Genomic DNA, 14,617 nt, shown 5'->3' with positions numbered 1-14,617 from the left:
CGGACTCATGAGCCTCTTGGAATTCAGAAATCTCTTCTTTTATGGTTTTGGATCTCCCTCATCACATCTGCATAATGTCAAACCTGCACACATATTTCCAGTTCAAAGTGGACTTTCCTCATTGTACAGCAAAGCAGGGTACAGTGTTTATTTTTAAAATGATCACAACTAGATATCATCTGCATTAAATAACATTTATTTCATATAATGTCAACTTAGTTTTCTATTCCTTCTACAGATTATACTGACAAATCCCTTTTGGATGAAAGTGCATAAGAAAGCCTTCAGCTGCCATCAACTCTTTAAAATTACAATGAAAATGTTCAGTGAATTACACACAGTTTTGATGTTCATTATATCGAAAACCTGTTTTTTTGCTGTTTCACAAAGCTGCAGTCAAACATCGTTATATGCTTGAAAATAAATACAGAATGCAGGTGACGGTTAGGTTTCAGCTCTTTGGAAGTGAAATGTATGAGGAAATTTGGCTTTCAGCCACCTAAAAACACATGCTGTGACGTGCAGTCCTGCAGCGAGGAGTTAAAACAGTCAAACTGCTGAGTCTGGTATTGAGAATCTAAAGTGCTAACACAGACAAACCTGAAAAAACAAAACGAAAAGCTTCACACGAGCAGAGTGCCTGGACCCCACAGATAAGCTGTGGATGGTGGTGGATGTGAAGCCGGTTGTTTCTGTTTTTGTGTGTGTGTGTGTGTGTGCATGTGTGTGTTTGTGAGAGCCTCATGCAGGTTGGAGGCCAGTTCACTTTGATATGGAGGTTTGATATGTGTTAACAACAAAACAAATCAACCCTCATTACATGCATGTGCATATACAGTGTAGCACAGTGCAGATATATTAATTCATCTTTGGAGATTCACAGTCAAATCACATTTGTATAAATAAGCAGTGCCTGAGAGGAGAAGTACAGTGACATGTTAACACAGAGTATATCGGTGTCTCTTCAGATGCCTCTGTGACTTATGAGGATGAATATGGACGATGGTCACTTCTTTTTTGGTAATTTCTTTTCTCTGCATTCCTAAAATCAACACAAAACAAATACAATGTTGTGAATGTTGTAAAAAAAAAGATGAAAAACTGCCTCAAAAAAGAACCTTTGAGCATTTATGAGCTCCACCAAAAAACACACTTTGGTAACAGCAGTATGTCTCAACAGCTGATTACTTACAACCACTGACTGTTTACAATACCCTGAAACAGCATAGTGCAGTTAAGAAGCTTAAGTTAGCTTATTTTACTTGCTAAATAAACAGTATATTGTCAGATTAGCATGTACAAATTCCCTGGTCACCTGCTGTGTGTTGCTTCATAGTAGCTGTTCTCCTCCAGCAACTCTTCTATGATCCCCTGAAAAGGAACATTTGTACAGGAAATCACTTGACCGACAACAGACAGACACTCGATACAACCATCCCAAAGGGGGAAATTAAAGAATTTTGTTCCACAATGAGACACTAGATCCACCAATGTGAAAACAAAAGCGAAAAAAGGCCAACAAATTAACAAGACAGCATAAATTAAAAAGTTTTACTGACCATCTCTGTATATAACAAACGTTGAACGATGAACACACAAAAAAAAACAATCATTACCACCTTCTCAGAGAAACTGACCTGCATCTGTTCATAAGTGACTCCATCTTTGAGATTCCCATCGCCTGTGAGAGGAGAATCAGTTGCATTAAAATCTAAACATCTAGCTGTGAATTTGTCACTTTTACACAATTTTACACACATTTTTCCTCACCAACCAGAATCAGTAGGAGCAACAGAGCCTGCAGTATTTTGTCTGTTGATGTCTTTTACTGGACATACGGGGTGAAACTGTGATAAAGGTTCCTTTACCTGAGTTGTCAGCAGCAGTGTGGGGATCTCCTGTGAAGTGGTGGACCACAGACCACCAGTCTGAACTGGTTGAGCCCAATTCCATCAGCTCTGGAGAAGCCTGGAAGAGCTGCAAGCAAAGAGGAAGGAGACGCTCATTTTGCTTCTGAACTACAGATGAAACGGACTGGTGAGAAGCTGAGTAATCTGATCTAATTTGTGATTTCACCAGCAATTTGGCACATATTTGACACCTACTGTATTAACGAGCAAGTAAAGGCTCATCTTACCCACAGGTTCAGCGCATTACTAACCACTAAAGTGGATTTGAGAATCGTGAGTCAACTGTACAAACCTTGCTGAGCTCCACTTTCAGGTTGTGTGGGTCGCTCCCGTAGTGGAAGAGAGACTTTTTAAATCTTTCAATGACCCGTCTTTTGATGTTGTGGTGTGGAGCTGGTGGAAGCTGCGGGTTAAATGAAGACAATCTCAAGTTAACACCAACACAATCCCAGTCAAGTGTAACCACTCCTATCAGACTTTGTGCAATGTTTAAAAAATAGTCGGTTTTCCAAGTTGATGGAGATAAAGTTTTGTTTTTCATGAGTTTGGAACAGAAACAATCGTTGTATTACTGTACTTGAGTGATGTATATGATCTTGTGCAGCTGCACAAGGAGTCTCTGGATTGGATCATCAATCTGGCGAAGCTTCTTCTGGGAGACACAGATCCCTGCTGACACTGAGATAAGAGAAAAACCAAACACACTATCTGACTAAGGCTAAAACAAACTTTTACAATGTCCAACTTTTAAAATGTTATGCTTTTTGGGTTGTTTAGGTTGTGTAGTATCTTATCTTATCAGGAGATTTAAAAGCAGAAGGTTAAACATTCCCATCGGGATGAAAAGATACCTGGTTTTGGTTTCATCCTGGCAGCAACAAAATCCCCACTGAGGAGAAACGCAAGTGGGAGAGGCGGATTAATAAGATGTTTCAGGTCAGAAATAAACTAGTGGTTATGTGTTCTGGTGTATCTGCGTCAACAAACATCTGCCTTCATTTAGAGAAAGCAGTTACTCAGAGATGATACTAAGACTTTTCCCCAAACTCTAATGCCAGATGTGTGATGTGTGTTTTTTTTCACTCACCCAGCTACAATTTGGTCAGGTGTAACGGATGATCTGGACATCAACCCTTATATAAAAACAAAAACAAAAAAAACAACCTCATAGCTTGATTAAGAGAGAAAAACCCACAACACAGTGCTCCAAACAATCTGAAAAACTGAAGTCAATAACAAGAGACAAACAAGCGTCCAACTGTGAAAGTATAAAACTGTGTGAACATTAATCAGGGAAAAACAGCAGGCACATTTTTCCCTTGGATGGGTTTAAAGTAAAAACCTCATGATGAACATATTTGCAGACAGATAACTAACCGTAGTGTTGTCCTGTAGAGGCAGCAGTGTTTTTGTTAATAGAAAGCTCCTCATCTGAGGCATCATCTAAAAAAAACAGGAAGGATTAATTACAGCATGTTATCATTTTGATGTGTGTATAATCCTGTGTGGTGAACAACAGAGTTACCTTGACTGATATTCTGCTTGCTGCTGCTGTTTGAACTGCAGGCTGCAGAACAACGTGGAGCCGGAGATTCAGTCTTCATTAAGGATTTTTCCTGAAAGCAGTGCAGCACATTATCAATTTTAAGAAATTAGTTTTTAAAGAAGGGTTTACAAGTTGGTACAACCCCACAATAACAGTTAAATAGCTTTTTGCAACACATAGTTCTTAGTTAAGTTAGTCGTGATCATCCTTTCAAAATCTACAATACCTGAGAGAAGAATGAGTTTGTCCTGCTTTTGTGCCTTTCCAGGAAGTACTTCTGCGCTCGTTTCCTGTCTCTCTCTGCTCTCCTCTCCAATGCATTCTGGGAAGTGTAGAGACCATCCATCAGCCTCATCATGAGGTCAGAGATCCTGGAGCTGACAGCCACGATGTCCGGTCGCTGGTCTGCATCTGGACTCAAACACCTGACAGGACGTCCCATTAACAGAAAAGAGTACAATTATAAATACATCAGAACAATTGATAACTTTAATGTGCATTACGTGACTTTCAACCGATTGATAAGTAGCATGAAATACACAAAAATGAAATATGAAATAACAATTGTACAAGTGAAGTGCATTTAAGTGGATTCTGTAGCCTACTCTTCTCAAATAAGGTAATCTAAAGTCTAGGAAATGAAACAGGTATAGAAGAATCAATAAAAGCCTGTATAGCACCAATGGATCAAAATAACCGCCACTATTGTGAAATCGTAGAGAGCCGATGGTCCGATTTACCGTTAAGGTTTGTATATAACTAATGGAAATCCTTTAAACATACCTGGTGAAGATGCAGTGCATTTTTTTATCATCAATAACATCATTTCAAAACAAAAGTCTCACCATCTGATCATGTCTACGACTCTCTCTGAGAAAGCTCCTTCTTCAATCGGCTCATAAACGGCCTCGACAATCTACAAGCACAGAATGAAGGAAAAAAGATCAACAACTGAAGACACAGAGAAAAACAATTTAAGTTTACATGTGAATTCGATGTGAATTTTGTGTGTGTGTGTGTGTGTGTTCATGCTACCTTGTTGGCCAGTGACAGCATGTTGCTGCTGTAGAACGGAGGCTGTAAAGTGGCCATCTGATAGAGGATACAGCCCAAAGCCCAGATGTCAGCTTTCTCCCCATATGGCTCGTTCTTCACAATCTCTGGACTAACAAACACAAACACACACATCTTTACTTATGAGGACACTCTTATGCATTCCCTAGTAACTAACCCTAAACCTAATCTTAACCTTAATCCTAAAAACAGCCCTTTGAGAAGTTGGGGACTGAATAAAATATCCTATTTTCCAAAAATGTCCTCACGCTCGAGGTCTAATACTGAAATTGATCCTCACAAAACACATTTTCTGACTTACTTTTAGTGGCATTTAGCTGTGCAGATACTTTTGTTTTTATTTGTCCAGATTTTGAGGCATCTGTCTCTGATATATCCCCAATAACTTCCCAATACAATGGACAAAAAGCAGCTGGATGCTCAGATGAGTTCCTCACCAAGAGTAAAGGATGGTGCCAACCACTGACGTGAGCTTGCTGTTCTCCTGCTTCTGCTTAGCAAGACCGAAGTCAGCTTCAAGTAGGGGAAAGACACAGGTTATACTGTTATCATAAGACAGGACAATATGATATAAATGAAGATGTGTGGTGTGGAAAACCATTAATACCCACTCACTGATGGTGACTTTGTCTTTCTCCCCCAGCATGATGTTGTTTGGCGTGAGGTCGCGGTGGACTATTCTCTTCTCCTTGTGCAGGTATCTCAGGGCCAAACACATCTGAGGGAACGTGGAGAAGTTATATTTATTAGTATTAAAGTTGTTAGAAGGATTTTGGAGAAACTGAGATGTTTACATTCAGCCAAAATGTTTCTCCTTTGCAGAAGAAATTATTTACATTCAGATTTTAGGCTTTTATTCAAGAATATTAGCAACGAGCACCAAAATAGATCAAAACTGATGGAGAAAGTCCACTGGATAATGTGGGAACACTTTACTTGGGGAATCTTCTGATACTAAACTTACTATCAAGTGTAAATAATGCGTCAGTCAAAAGTCTCTTGAGATTCCAGTTATTCCCACAACTCTCAGAACATATACTTTTGTCTGCTTTTATTACTCACATAGGACCACCCAAAATGAGTATACTGATCTTTCTGCAGATGTGTCTTGAGAGAAATGTCCCAAAGGTAATGAAGTTCAGCAGTTGTTACCTGTATGAATATATTCCATAATCTGTCCTCAGTGAACTGCTGCTGCTTCTCCTTCAGAGAGTTAAAATGTTCAGCCAGCGGCACTCCTTCGATCAGCTCCATCACAATGTACAGCTTGTCACCTCAAATAAGCAGTTTCACTATGGTTAATAAAATCTGAGGGGGGGGGGGGGGGGTTGTGCAAGCCGTGCTAAAATATCTTATAGTTTTGTGATTAACAGCAAAAATAATGATCCTGCTACCTTCCAAAAACGTCTTGTAATATTTAACAATATTTGGGTGTGTCATCTAGAGAAGAGGAACCAAGAAACACATTAATTACACAAAATATGGACCTATTATGTTATTATGTTATCAGATTAAAATTGAAACTTTGTGCCTGTTCTTTGATGATCGTGAGCTCAGAGATGATCTTCTCCACGTTACTGTCTCTGGACTTCTTGTCTTTGCCAAAGGCCGGGTTGTGGAGGTTCACCTCCTTCAGAGCCAGAAGATTCTGGCCACTCTGCTTTCGGACCTGTCATTGGGTATATTTATTGAAATCATTGACTCTTGATGTGAACCACTCTTGAATGAGGGTCACAAAGATGCAAAATTGACCCAAACCAATGTTGCTGAATGCAGTTGCTGCCAGTTTTAAGGATGTTCATTGCACCTTGAAGACGCTTCCAAAGGCTCCGGTGCCTAGATGGTCGAGTATGGAGTAACCGTTGATCACTCTGAGGGCGGGCCGGTTCTGGTCCACAGCCTCAATACTCTCTCTCAGGCCGTCCAGTTCCTCCTCCTGCATTACAAGAACGCCACATCAGTGTGCAAGATAAATTATCCTGCTTATTAATCCCAAAACACAATTATACATATTTTACTGATGAAAAGCAGCTGAATATACAGATGAATCCATTTAGATCCTGTTTCCTTACAGTGAAGAGCGAAACTTTGGTTCGAAGTCCCTCATAGGCCGTGAGGTCCCGCACATAATGGCCAACATCAATAAACAACTCAAAGAGGTCTGTGGGAAAGAGTCTGAAATAACAACACCAAAACAGATATCCAGCATTAGCTACATTTAAATGATACATGCTTGAACTTAAAGTTATATGTATATAATATATTAAAAATAATATGCTGTGTTTTTTAAACTTTACCTCTTAAACAGATGTCTGTTTCTTTCTACACTAAATAGAAACCGCAGGGCCCGGAATGCATAGCACTGCCAACATGTGAACAGATTTACAGATATGTGATTTTCTGGTAGTTAAATTTATACTCAAATGTAACTTAAATACATATATGAAGCCGTATACCTGCAACGATGTGACATTTGGTCCAGAGTTTTGTGGTAATACCAACTTTGCTATTATATAGACCCCGTTTTCCTAAGAAAAGAATGTCAAAATGACGCAAAGTTCAAAATGATCCACATGTGGTCATTTGCTACAAATCTGGACTATATGTATTTTAGGGACTTTTCCTTACCTGCACAATGTGGTGAGCAGATGTGTCATCCAGACTAAGCTCGGTCAGAGCTGTACAGCAGGCTGGAAAATGATTAGAAGGGAGGGGATATGACTTAATTTAAGAACTCATACATGCAATCTTTTAGTCTCAGTCTAATCAACAGCTGTGAACATTAACAACATGAAAGGAAGACTGGAAACCCCGAAGCTTTTGAGCTGGAACATTTTACATCTCTCTGTAGATACTTACTGCAAAAGCTATGCTGAATAATAAAATGTTAACAGTTTAATAACAAAATGAGCGTCTTTAGACATCCAGAAACAGAAAATTTACAACCATTGCCTCCAAAATGATAGATACAGTGAGCCAAGTCTCAGTGGTCAGCATTCTCACTTCAGGAAAACACTGTTTACATTCTCAGCTACTGATTGAGACTCCTCTGGGGGAGGATTTGTCTGAATTGTGCAGTGGTAAGCACAAGTAGAAATACACTGTAAAAACTCTCGAGAAAATGCAAAATTTCCTGTGTAGTACGCGATAGTTGTGTATTCTCCTGACCTGACTGCAGGGCCGTAGTGTTGTCCACCTCCTCCTGTGGACTGAGCTCCTCTCTGATGTGTTCTGTCTGAATGCGGCCGGCTGCGTTGGCGCTGGAGAGCGTCTCGATTGACGCGCGGTCAGAGACATACTGCCTGTCACTGCAAGGGTTATTTTATACATGGTATGTCATGGTGTTAAATAGCAACATGGATTTGTCATTTGTTTTTGGCCTGAGGGTGAAGCTTTGTAACTGAACTCTCTTGTGATGCTGGTTACTTAGTTGTTGTGCTGTCCTCTATCATTAGCTGTTGAAAAACACTGTCAGAGGTTTTGTTTCAGAAGAGCAAAGAGATTCTTTTCCAAAACAGATTACAAGCCAGAAAGCTGGTTTGGAAGGCAAGAAATCTCAGAAACTATTTTGTGGAATAAGGCAGTCTAAATCTGAACCCTTTACAATTTACAAACACTCTTTTTTTATTTTAAGAGCTACTCCATCAATTTAGTGTTGTCCTTGCACAAAGTTTGGGGACTCAAAAGAGACAGATTAAAAAACAGATCGATCAAAAGTGATGCTGCAGAAGCTGAGATATCCTGATTTTTAGTATCTAATATGGGTGAAGTTCAAAAAAACGCTGGATCCTACATTTCTCATCATGCAACTAACAGCATGTTTTTGTCAGACCCTCTCTGCCTGGGAAACACCAATATCTTTCAAATTCCACGCCCCAGTTTATAGTCTCCCAAGCCCAAGTTGAGATAACCTTGCAGACATCTGGGTCTAATGAAAGACACTATCATTTATGGGAAATGTAGGATCCAGTGTTTTCAGAGTTTGACCCATACTAGACTAAAAGTCTGCATGTCTTGGCCTCTGTTGGTCTGATCATTCTTTTTTTTAATGTATCTCTTATGAGTCCCCCAACTTTAACGAGATGCAATACTAAATTACTGAAGCATCCCTCCAAGACCATAAATCACTTCAGTGTGGTCAGAACAGAACCCATTGTAGCTCTGACCAGAGAATTTCTGGAAATGTACAGTACACATGGGTAATGTTTGTAAAAGTAAAAAGGTTTTGGTTGAATAGAGAGGCTGTTTTAATTTTGACTGTGGTACTGTACTATCGCTCAGTCTCACCAACCTGCTGAGCAGACGGAGCAGCGGCTGCACCACCCCCCAGCTCCGGATCTCTGTCCTGGTGTCGGGATCCTCGCAGAGTTGGACCAGCACCCAGGCGATGCTCCACAGCAGCTTCAGGTGCTGGCCGTGCAGGAGGCTCAGCAGCACTGGCAGCCCCTCCAGCTCCCTCACCTGATCCCTCACCTGACGCACCGGGGACAGGAGCCTCAGCAGCTCCGCACTCATCCTGAAGCAAACAAGTTCAACTCACATGTTATGAAGGTTATATGAATATTACTTGACATTTGGGATGGTTATAGAAACTTAATTAGTTTGCCAGTAAAAATGTTTTTTTTAATCTTGAGGTCTCATTTCCAAAGTAGCATTCTTACATTGTCTTTGTCTTACAACCGTTAATTGATTCCTGCTGCTTTCCATGTTTTTATTATTGTTTTTCATGTTAATTTATTGTTTTAAATCATATTAATCCTTTCTAGCTGAACTTAAAAAAAAGTACTGTGCTAATTAGGATTGTTATTAGTTTGCTAAAAAGGGTCATATGTTAAACGGCATATCTGAAACTGAAAGATCGATGTTTTTGTGTCCCAGCAGATAAGAGAAGAGATAAGATGAGTCAACTTTTATCAGCACTAGTCATTACAATGTAGACACAACATTTTATCTAACACTGACAACACCTCAACCAAGTAATTTAAATAGTCACAGTCTCAAATGAGAGCAAGAAGTGGTCACTTACCTCTTTGACAGCAGGTCATATTCCTGCAGTATTACTAGAAGGTTCTCCACTATTGGAAGCTCCCCAATCTCCTCCTTGTATTCTGGGCTACAGAAAAAACATAATTCGCAACAGATTGTATTATAAATGTATTTAATACCTTAAATGAAGTATTTTCTTACCTCTCAGCCAAAGTGGTGAGTGCCAGCAGGGCTCCCAGTAGCACGCTGCTATCTGTTGTGGATAAGAGCTTAACCAGGGTCTGGAAAGTGTTTACTTAATTAGATCTTTTCCCACAAAGTACAATGAATGCAGATAAATCAGTGACAATAATTCAGTGCAGAGAAACACAGACAACACAATAATATCCACTATTCTCATAAAAGGATGTCATGACTTTGTGCTGTTCTTAATGTTTTTCATCTGTTTGACTGACAAGTAAATATTTGCAAAGTTTAAAAATAGAGCCTGACTAGTTGAGCCTAAAGGCTGTGGTGTTCACTATCCAAAATATGAAAACGGGAAACAATAATGATGGTTTTACTATTCTTAGAGCAAGAGTATGGAGATAAATGTGTAACGTTGGTGACACCACAAGAGAGGTTGTTGAAATCTAAATGATTTATTCCCATGGGAAAATCAATGTTCATGACTATTTCCAAGTAGCCAGTTAGATTATGAAATGTTTTTGGATGTAAATTTCAAATTTTGGCTTAAGTGTGGTGTAAGAGTGCTCTACACTACAAATTCATCATTATCTATACAACATGTAGTGAGTAGTGCATTGGTACAGTGCACAGTAATGTCTTCATATGGTTTTACGTTTGGCTTAGACATACATATGATTTGAAAACAAACAGCACATAATCACAGATAACTTATCATAACTTATCTCATACCCTGTGAGCGCCACTCTCGATGACCCAGCCTCTTTGATTTTCAACAGCAGACAGCTTCTGAAACATGTCTGTGGAGCAATCGGTAAACCCAGCGTTGATGAGGATGTACACAAGACTTCAGTTATCAGTGTCTGTCTATCACGTTGCTTTAGATTACTCACAGGTCATTGTGACCAGCTTCTGCACGGCAAACGCCTGTTCGCCACAAGATATGTACATGGCAGTGACAGACTCCATATACTAAAAGAGATACAGAGCAGGGATGAGGAGGAAAATAGAAATATATGGATAAAGCCTGTTTAGCCATGCGAGCATTTACCCTGGCAAGTAAATTGATGCCTTGGAGCTGATGGAGGAGTTTCTAAAAGAGGAAGCAGTTAAAAGAGACAGTTATTGTTTTGAATCTTTTGTTGAACTCATATAATAAATGTGGAAGTATTTATACAGTATAATAAACATGAAAATAGGATTCACGGAGAATCAAGTTGCACCTGATGGTGGGGGTCTCTGATCAGCAATCGCAGGCAGATCAGAACTCTAAGGACTGACTCAGGCAGTGCATGATCAATCCATTCACTATAGAGGGAGGAAACATTGTTAGTAACTTGAGCCATCGGTGTGACATGAGCATAAATGTTATCCAAGGTGTTTTACCTGCAGAGTCGGTTCTTGACCAGAGAAGCAAGGATGTCAGAGAAGAGTTTGTGCAGTGGGTGGCTGCTGAAACATCTTTGGTCTCTGTATGTTATGCTGAAAAATGGATATAGCCTTGTTATAGTAAGGTCCAAAATAATACAGACAGGATTTGATTGTTTGAAGAAACGGTTGATCTAATGCAAGTTCAGTCAATTTCTACTTTACAAACTCTGCTGAAGTCGATAGGAGCATTAAATAAACAACAAGTTAACCTCTTTTGTTGCTTTCTCCAAAACTATCGGCCCTCTTAACATCTTCAAAATGTAGAAGATATCACAAACAACATGTGCAATATAATACAATCTGACAAATAATTGCATTGTGGGTGTAGGAGATCAAGATTTTGCTCAGTCATGCCTACATTTTCTGCGCCAGCATGTTCTGGTCACATATAGGGCAAGGGATCTAACCTCAGTACTTGTTGGTAACACCTAAAATGTGTCTATATTGCACCGAGTATTGAAAGCTGTCAATTTCAGACTATTTTACTTTACTTAAAGTTCTTGTACAACTGCTTGTTTTTAGACAACATTTAACATTTGAAACCTTTGGCTTCTCTTGTTAAATGAAAGAACGTTTTAACATTTATATTTCTCAAAGTAAGGTTTAGAAGAAACATTGTTGTGTGTGTCAGTACAGATATCATATAGGGAACTTGTGTTGAAATTTCTCAGATGTTTCACAGCCTTAATAACATATACATACTCGTATACACCCAACAAAGTCAGCCTGCCTCTGTAGGAAGCTCATTATTGTGGAAATATGGGAGATAATGAAGTAAATGTTGACTTTTTGGGTCCACAGTGCAATTATTCAGTTCTTACACACTTTGCTGCACAAGATGGTTGGAGCAAATTTGATGAACTTAACTTTACTCACTATGTATTGTGGTCCTATGAATTAATTTAGCTGATTTAGCTCAAAAAATGACAGATACTAAGATTATAAACTCCCTGGGAAGGTAAACCTGAATTTTTCCAGCTCAGATGCTTCACTGCTGATGTCGTTCTCACTCCTGTGTGTTTTGGTGTCTTTTTGTAGACGCTGGCCTTGGGATCTGCTGGCTCCACTGCTGCGTGCTTTACTGTGACTCAGTGCTGCCACCTGCAACACATGGTGTCTCATACCTCAGTGTGTATTCACAGACCTGAAGAAATATGAGCTGATTTGTATCGTTATCAAAATGTCTAGACACACTGCCTCAGAGCAGAGTCATTTGTTGTTTTTCACCTCTTGTCTGGGGCCGCTTTTGGCGAGGAGGGACTGAAGCCGCCTGAGATCATGAGATGCCCTAAAAAAAACATGCTTATCAGTTGATTAGTTTTTGTCATATCAAGGAAATACATTTTTAAATTATGTAACAGGCTATTAAATAACTGTGAGGAAATAACACGGCTTACTTGCTCTGGATTCCTGTGGTTTTCAGGGGCGATTTTTCTCCTTGTCTCACTTTTTTAACTGGGTTGGACATTTTCAGTGCACCCCTTTGTTTCCATGAGTATCCTGTGGATCAACTTGAAATGTTTTTGATACAAAGTGACTTTTAGCCAGTGTAAATTTAAGTAAATTTTTAGGTACTGTTCTTAAGTACAGTTTTGAGGTACTTAAGTATTTCCATTTGATGCTACTTTATACTTCCACTCCACTACATTTCAGAGGGAAATATTGTACTTTCTACTCCACTACATTTATTTGACAACGTCAGTAACTTTTCAGATGAAGATTTGACACAATGGGTAATATAACAAGCTTTTAAAATACAACAGATTGTTAAAGATGAAACCAGTGGTTTCCAACCTTTTTGGCTTTTGACATCTTACAAAAAGCAGTGTGTAGTCGGGGTCACATTTCAGATGTCTATGAGTTGATAACAGCTCCAAATAGTGATTTTTCCCTCTAAACTTCTCACATGGTTTCATTTCAATAAATGTTCAAATGATCCAAAGATTAGAGAAAAAGTCTAAAAACTGAAACAGATTCAGAACTTTGTTTTTTCTTCTTTCATCTCCCATTAATCATCTCATGACCCCTCAAATTCATCTGGTGACCCTTTGAAGGGGCCTGACCCCTAGGTTGGGAAACACCGTACTAAACTAGCTAACTGTATAACTAGCTCCACCTCCAGCAGCTACAACAGTAACATGCTGCTCTAACACTGATGCTTAAGTATTAATAATCTAATGATGTCATATATAATAATATATCAGTCAGAGGGTCCAAACCACTACTTTTACTGCAATATTTTAACTACATTTTGCTACTAATACTTAAACTTAAGTAATATTTTCCATGCAGGACTTTTACTTGTAATGGAGTATTTTTACATTGCTGTATTGGTTCTTCTCTTAAGGATCTGAATACTTCTTCCACTACTGCATTTAGCCTGTCTTATGCAGGCACTTCAAAATCCAGCAGTGAAAACACAGCTAGCTAGGATAGCTTAGACTATTTTAGTTTGAGCTGGTTTTCTATGTTAACTTGCAGTTTCAAAAAGACAAGTCAAAGTTTCTTACCCTTTCTCCAGCATCGCAAATTAGCAGTAGTTGATTTGGGTTGCTGGACACATTTCCTCATTAAATATCCTTAGTCATAGCTATAGCCTGTATAATTTATATACATATAAGCGACATCTTTGTTATTCTTGACACAGCAGACGCCCCGAAATGAACAAATGAGCAGAAACAACGCTCAAACTCACCGCATTTTCAACCAATCAAAGCGGGCGGTATTAGACGGTCCTTGTTGCCATGGATACAACAGACGCTGTTGTGACATTGGAATGTCGTTGGACAACTTGACGCCACACACACATTCATATTGTAAATAAACTACAGCTAATAAAGTAAAATAGCAAAGAAGTTATGAACTAGTTTGGTAAAATGACTTATTTAAGTAAACTTCTTATAATCATTTTATTAAAATTTACGACCCTGATGACAGAGTAGGAGGTGTAATCAGATCATTGGTGGAAAGTAACTAAGTACATTTACTCAAGTACTCTACTTAAGTACAATTTTGAGGTATTTGTACTTTATTCTTCCACTCCACTACATTTCAGAGGAAAATATTGTACTTTCTACTCCACTACATTTATTTTACAGCTTCAGTTACTTTTCAGATGAATATTTGACACAATGGTTAATATAACAAGCTTTTAAAATACAACACATTGTTAAAGATGAAAGAAGATGGTTTCCAACTTTTCTGGCTTTTGACGTCTTACAAAAAGCAGTGTGTAGTCTGGGTCACATGTCCGATGTCTATGAGTTATTAACAGCTCCACCAAATAATGATTTTTCCATCTAAACTTCTCACATGGTTTCATTTCAATAAATGTTCAAATGATCCAAAGACTAGAGAAAAAGTCTAAAAAGTGAAACAGATTCAGAACTTTGTTTTTTCTTCTTTCCTCTCCCATTAATCATCTCATGACCCCTCAGATTTATCTAGTGACCCCTTGAAAGGGCCCGACCCCTAGGTTGGGAAC

General features: G+C 38.9%; 1 protein-coding gene across 3 annotated transcripts; it reads right to left on the bottom strand.

The window, feature by feature from the left end:
• Positions 1-177: 177 nt before the first annotated feature.
• Positions 178-13,917, bottom strand: nek10 (NIMA-related kinase 10). Of its 3 annotated transcripts, XM_042423329.1 has the most exons (37): positions 13,829-13,917; positions 13,644-13,730; positions 12,531-12,633; positions 12,361-12,421; positions 12,098-12,234; positions 11,089-11,184; positions 10,926-11,010; positions 10,754-10,795; positions 10,596-10,674; positions 10,435-10,502; positions 9,718-9,797; positions 9,557-9,643; positions 8,822-9,046; positions 7,699-7,838; positions 7,159-7,220; positions 6,987-7,058; positions 6,828-6,892; positions 6,603-6,705; positions 6,338-6,466; positions 6,062-6,199; positions 5,925-5,970; positions 5,683-5,804; positions 5,146-5,248; positions 4,968-5,043; positions 4,492-4,621; positions 4,302-4,372; positions 3,683-3,881; positions 3,436-3,526; positions 3,288-3,353; positions 2,998-3,043; positions 2,762-2,799; positions 2,488-2,588; positions 2,203-2,313; positions 1,869-1,977; positions 1,638-1,681; positions 1,316-1,371; positions 178-1,042 (listed from the first exon to the last, which is right to left on the bottom strand). In XM_042423329.1, exons 2-37 carry the CDS (start codon positions 13,702-13,704, stop codon positions 982-984), a joined length of 3,303 nt encoding a protein of 1,100 aa, XP_042279263.1. In that variant the 5' UTR covers positions 13,705-13,730; positions 13,829-13,917; the 3' UTR covers positions 178-981. The 3 variants fall into 3 exon arrangements, with proteins under 3 accessions (XP_042279263.1, XP_042279264.1, XP_042279262.1); XM_042423330.1 differs by lacking the exon at positions 13,829-13,917 and having other exon boundaries at positions 12,531-12,644; positions 13,644-13,822; XM_042423328.1 differs by lacking the exon at positions 13,829-13,917 and having other exon boundaries at positions 13,644-13,822.
• Between the last annotated feature and the right edge of the window lie 700 nt (positions 13,918-14,617).

The sequence above is a fragment of the Thunnus maccoyii genome, chromosome 10 (assembly GCF_910596095.1).
Source record: "Thunnus maccoyii chromosome 10, fThuMac1.1, whole genome shotgun sequence".
In the NCBI taxonomy this organism is placed as follows: domain Eukaryota; kingdom Metazoa; phylum Chordata; class Actinopteri; order Scombriformes; family Scombridae; genus Thunnus; species Thunnus maccoyii.
This window is presented reverse-complemented; position numbering and strand designations above follow the sequence as displayed.

What these genes read in the sequence shown, in the direction of transcription:
- nek10 (XM_042423329.1), bottom strand. Translation starts at nt 13,704, where the DNA reads ATGAGGAAATGTGTCCAGCAACCCAAATCAACTACTGCTAATTTGCGA. An exon ending in ACCACAGGAATCCAGAGCAA is followed by an intron (nt 12,422 to 12,530) that starts GTAAGCCGTGTT and finishes TGTTTTTTTTAG; the next exon opens with GGCATCTCATGATCTCAGGC. An exon ending in TTACAAGACGTTTTTGGAAG is followed by an intron (nt 5,805 to 5,924) that starts GTAGCAGGATCA and finishes TGCTTATTTGAG; the next exon opens with GTGACAAGCTGTACATTGTG.